Source organism: Neovison vison, chromosome 8 (genome assembly GCF_020171115.1).
Source record: "Neovison vison isolate M4711 chromosome 8, ASM_NN_V1, whole genome shotgun sequence".
In the NCBI taxonomy this organism is placed as follows: Eukaryota; Metazoa; Chordata; class Mammalia; order Carnivora; family Mustelidae; genus Neogale; species Neogale vison.
Window position 1 is genome coordinate 30,775,010 of NC_058098.1, and position 5,542 is coordinate 30,780,551.

General features: G+C 52.2%; 1 protein-coding gene across 1 annotated transcript; it reads left to right on the forward strand.

Moving 5' to 3' along the window:
• Window positions 1-4,745: 4,745 nt before the first annotated feature.
• Window positions 4,746-5,282, forward strand: PRND (prion like protein doppel). The gene has a single exon (XM_044262390.1). The coding sequence runs from the start codon at window positions 4,746-4,748 to the stop codon at window positions 5,280-5,282; it is 537 nt and encodes a 178-aa protein (XP_044118325.1).
• Window positions 5,283-5,542: the final 260 nt, after the last annotated feature.

Here is a 5,542-nt window from a genome sequence, read left to right on the forward strand (position 1 = left end):
CTCCGGAGCCCCTTCCCTTGCATCACGGAGCACCCAGCCCTGTGGGATCCGTCTCAGTCTCTCTGTTTGATCAAGGATGATCCACAATCAGTGATATTCCTCGAGTAACTGTTGACGCCAGAAGACATGATTCACCGGGCCCTGGTGTCTCAGCTCCTGGACAGACTGGGGCTCTCTCACTGATCCGTTGGCTGTTTGTTTGTTCATGTTTGGAGGTGGGGAGCCGGCGCCAGGCAGAATTGGGGAGTTCTGGACTCTCTGCAGCTGGGTCGCTGTTTTCTTGCCTTGTTTGCAGCTTTCAGAGTTCCTCCCATCTTCGCGAACACTTCCATCGTCTTCCATGCTCCTCTGTGCCTCTTTGTTCGCTGCCAAGAGGAATCTGCAGTCTCATCAGCTCTGCACCAACCTCCCACCGCCTTCTGCGCCAAGTCCTCCTCTGCAAGAGAATAGAAAGAAGAAAGGTGGAGGGGCCTGGTGGTGCTCACACCAGATGCAGACGGGCAGGGTGGACAGTACACAGAGTTCAGGACAGGGCAATGGGTCCGCACTGTTGGAGGGGGGGGGCGGTGGCGGGCAGCACAGCCTGCCTGGCGGGGTGACCTTGAGCCTATCTGGCCCCATGACTTCATGATGTGAAGAAGCTCCTAGAGGATTCTGAGCCCTTTCCAGCTCTAAACACCCCCAACCCTAATTAAGAACCTTGTACTGATGCTCGTCTCTGGATAGTGAAATAGGAAGGTGGTTTTTGTTTTTTGTTTTGTTTCTTTTCTTCTGCATTTTGCAAATAGTTTATAGGGAGCTTGCACTGCTGAAGTGTGTGTGTGTGTGTTATGTGTTCACAAGACTCTGATTCTAGGAAGAAAATAAAACTTAAAAAAAAAAAAGGAAATACAATACATTTTAAAAGTAAAGGCAGAGGAGACAGGCCCAACTGGAGGCCCTAAATCCCTGCAGGGGTTAGCGGTGGGGGTAGAGGGGGGAAGTGCCCACCTCCGGGGTGAGAGGTCTTTGTGAACCCCTGGCGCCATCTGCTGGTCATTATGGGAGAGAACACTTGAGCTTGGTTTGCAAAAGGGCTTTGAAGCGAATCCCGCCAACATCGATGGTTCACAATCAGGATAAAGATCACATTTATTTACATGCTAATCTCACTCCGTACTTTCCTCCGGAAATCACTTTTGATTTCGCATTGCAGTAATAACTGAAATAGAGACACCTGAGTAGGTCCATTCTGTACAAGGAGTAATTATGCACAGCCCCTCCTGCCAGGAGAGCCTGGTTCTCCAGCTGCCTCCCCCACCCCAACACCCCATCCCCAGACCCTCCACCCCGGCACCCCCACCTGTCCGAGGAAACTCGCTCCCAGCCCCCACCGTGTTTGAACTGGGTCAGTTTCATCTCCATCTGCGTCTGTCCTGTGGGTGTTCATAGATCTAAACTTCCTGAACTTGGACTAATTCAGCATCTCAAGCATTCCTGCATGACCCAACAGCCTAAAGTGCCAGCCAAGCCTGCCTTCTAGACAACATGCGTCCCTCTAGACAACATGCGTCCCTCTAGACAACATGTGTCCCTCTAGACATGAACCTGCTTTTCCACCTCCCCAAAGAAGGTGGTGGGTACCTTGCTCTCTGAGGGTCCCCGCTGGGAGAGGGCCCCCCCCTAGGGCTCAGCTGCTGTCTCAGCCTCTTCTGGACCAAATCCTTCCCACAGAGGTTGCCTGACCAAAGCCCCTTTGCTGGTAGAGGCTAGTCTGTGGGTGCCAGTCGGCATACATACCAGCAACACCCTCTGTTGTGGATACGGATGGGAAAGCGTTTTCCTTCTAACACTGTTCATTTCCGTTCTACAAGGCACTTCTCAAAACACCGGTCTTAAAAACAGACTTAACCAGACTCTGGACAGATGCCTCCATCCATCTGTCCAGCTGTGACACTGTGGTATAATAATGTCCCCAGTGTCCGGCACCCAGCTTCTAAAACCTTGCAAATTCCTGAGTGTTAAGGGTGATAGGAGTATCTTTGGTTAGAGTATTTGGTCCTTGTCCCCAGTTACTGGCAACAGAGGGGTCTGGAGAGCTTCTAGGCTGGTGAACTCATGAGCAATGGGGCAGGTTGTGCCCCCAGACTCCCTGAGCACTCCTGCAGCTGGAACCTTCCAGACCTTCCCCTAATGTACTTCTTCATCTGGCTGTTCCTTTGTTTCCTTTATTATGTCCTTTTTGATAAACTGGTCAGTAGGAAGTAAATAAGTAAATGCACAAGTCCATACATAAAAGAAAAAAAAGTGAAATCAAAGGCAACTCTCTGAACTTCGTCAAGATCTCCACACAGTGTTTATTTGTGAAGAGGGATGAGGTCTCTCCTCAAGGCAGAGGAGTGTCTGGGAACCCGTGATTGGTCCTGCCCAGCAAGGAGGGATGCCCTATTTGGAGAGCAGCAGGAAAGCCCCCTCCCCCACAGCTCCTACATAGGTGGGAGGGCAGTGCTGGCGGACAGTGCTGCTGAAGCTCCAGAGGCAAGCTTCCAGAGAGAGTCCAAGGTACGTGGGGAGGCTGAGTTCGCGTTGGATTCCGTTTCTGTGGTCAGGGTCGCTCATTTCTAATCAGACTGCAAACCGTGCAGCGGTTTCCTGTCTCCCATCTCCTGGAGTGGGTCCCGAGTCAGGGGACACGGGCCTGGTGTTGCACCACTGACTTTGGTGCATGCAATAAAATGCTACTTTAGGGTTAGCTGGTTGGGATTTTCTTCTTGCTTTCAAATCCTTGACTATGAAGATGACTTTCCAAGATCACTACGCTTTTATGTTTTTCTTTTAACTTGACACACCTGTAATCTGTGTTATTATTCTTATTTAACATTTCCCTTACTAAAAGAGTATGGGATGATGGCATGGAGAGGTGGCCCCCTATTTAAGAGACAAATGAACGTTGGCCTCATGCTTGGATCTCTTTGGCGAAAGCTGGTCTGAGGTCACTGAGGGGTGGTGGTAGGGTAAGGTGGGTGCTCAGGGTGCTGCCGGACACACTCATGGCCTCCCTGAGCAAGAGACTAGACCATGCCTGCAGGTAAAGAAAGGTCGGCCAGAAGCCACTTTGCAGACATCCAGAGGTCACTGGACATGCACGGAGGTTGTGTTTTGCTTTTTTTCCTACATAAGGACCAGAGTCACACCGCATTTGACCATATTAACAGAGGTGGACCTATCACTTTGGGAATTCTGCAGGGAAGGGGTGTTAGGGGCTAAGCAAGCCGACTTTTGAACCCCTTCAATCCTGGCACTGATGGGCTCACAGTGGAACTTCATCTAGGACAGAGCCTGACCGTGGTTCTGGGGTTTCTCATCCATGCTGACCGAGGTCCAGGTGCCGGAACACCCTGAACAGTTGACCTTGGGAAATATATTTCCACAATAGCTATTGTGATTTCAGGAGACAGATGTGACAACCAGATTGGGGGGCTGGGGGAAGGGAGGGATATCCCTGATGTCATCAGCAACCCTTCGAGTGCCCAGGCACCACCTTGACCCGGGAGCCTCTGTGTTCCCCCAGACCCTCCGATCCTCCCCAGCATTCCATCTCCTCATGGAGCCTGCTCTTTGCTCAGCTTAGGGCCTGTCGGTGCTACCCTTCATGGCCAGAGAGTCAAAAGCAAAAAACTTGGGCACCATCCCCTCCTGAAGAACAGAGGGCCTTGGGATATAGCGAGTAGGCATATGGGAACAAGTCGGACAGACTGGTTTCAAATTTGCCAGCCGCTATTGTGCAGCTTTGGGCAAATCTCTTCCCCACTCTGAATCCCAGGATACCTTTTTTTTTTTTTTAAGATTTTATTTATTTTTTGAGAGTGAGCAGGGAGGAGGGGCAGAGGGAGAAGCAGATCACTGAGCTAGCATCCCTATGTGGGATTCTATGCCAGGACCCGGGGATCATGACCTGAGGCAAAGGCAGATGCTTAACCAACTGAGCCACCCAGACACCGCCACCCCGGGACAACTTTCATCCAAGGGAAATAATAATGTACCCACCCTGTGTGAGAATTAAGGCAGTCAATGTCAGTGGCTGATCATAGTAAGTGCTGGGTGAGGGAGACGGTGGGGTCACTCTGTCCCTAGGGTGAGACTGGGAGCCACCTCTCTAGCACATCTTGACCCCTGACACAGAAGGAGGCAGGGGTCTCCTGACCACGTTGCCACCTCTCTCCATCATTACCCTAAAGCCCTTCGGGACTTTCTTAGCATGGATTGCAGAATGTGCCAGAGACTGAGCCAGTTTAGAGCTACAGAATAAAGAGGGAAGATTAACAATACAGTCTGTGCTCAGAAGCCTGTGGTTTCAACTCTTCTGCGTATTTTCCTCCAGAGATCCTCTGATTGGAAAGACTTGGGTGCACCAAAGGAAACCTTTATGTATTATGTCATTACTCGCTCATTTTCCCATGCATATTCAAAGGCTTTGTAATTGCCAGCTGGAGAATCTTATCTGTCGGAGAAAATCAGATCTCCACCCTGAATGCACGTAATTCCAGGCAAAAGCAAGAACCTGGGTATTGACCTAGCCTATGCAACGTGAGCACGGTGAAACTATTCCGCTTTTGGAAAAATGTGAATGGTGCAAGGATGCATTCTTTGCTTAAAATCGGCTGCATGGGAGAGGGAGGCAGGGGAGCCTGCGAATCCTCCCCACCAACCTCCACCCCCTCGGGGAAGGTAACCGTCTGACTTTTGCTCCTGCAGATCCTGGCACAATGAGGAAGCATCTGGGCGGATGCTGGTTGGCCATTGTCTGTGTCCTGCTGTTCAGCCAGCTCTCTGCAGTCAAGGCCAGAGGCATCAAGCACCGAATCAAGTGGAACCGGAAGGCCGTGCCCAGTACCTCGCAGGTCACCGAGGCGCGCACGGCGGAGACCCGCCCCGGAGCCTTCATCAAGCAAGGCCGGAAGCTGGATGTCGACCTGGGAGCGGAGGGCAACAGGTACTACGAGGCCAACTACTGGCAGTTCCCTGACGGGATCCACTACAATGGCTGCTCAGAGGCCAACGTGACCAGGGAGAAGTTCGTGAGCGGCTGCATCAATGCCACCCAGGTGGCGAACCAGGAGGAGCTGTCCCGAGAGAAACAGGACAACAAGCTTTACCAGCGGGTCCTGTGGCGGCTGATCAGGGAGCTCTGCTCCATCAAGCACTGTGATTTTTGGTTGGAGAGGGGAGCGGGACTTCGGGTCAGTGTGGACCAGCCCGTGCTGCTCTGCCTGCTGGTTTTCATTTGGTTTATTGTGAAATAAGCTTGCAGGCCGGCCGGCTGGCCACGGGGATGAGACGGGAGCCATCGGCTGGGGTATCCCAGTTCTCCTCTAAGCCCCAAACCCCGTGTGTCCCAAAGGTACCCAAGAGCTGTGATTCTTCAGTCCCTCAAGGCGCACTGGCAAGTCTCCCCTGGGGAATCTGTATCGGGTAAATGTGTGTGTACTGAGCCCCTGCGGGCTCTCCCGAGGGCGACCTGGCAGTCCCTGCCTCTTCGGCTCCCCAGGGAGTGTCTGGCATG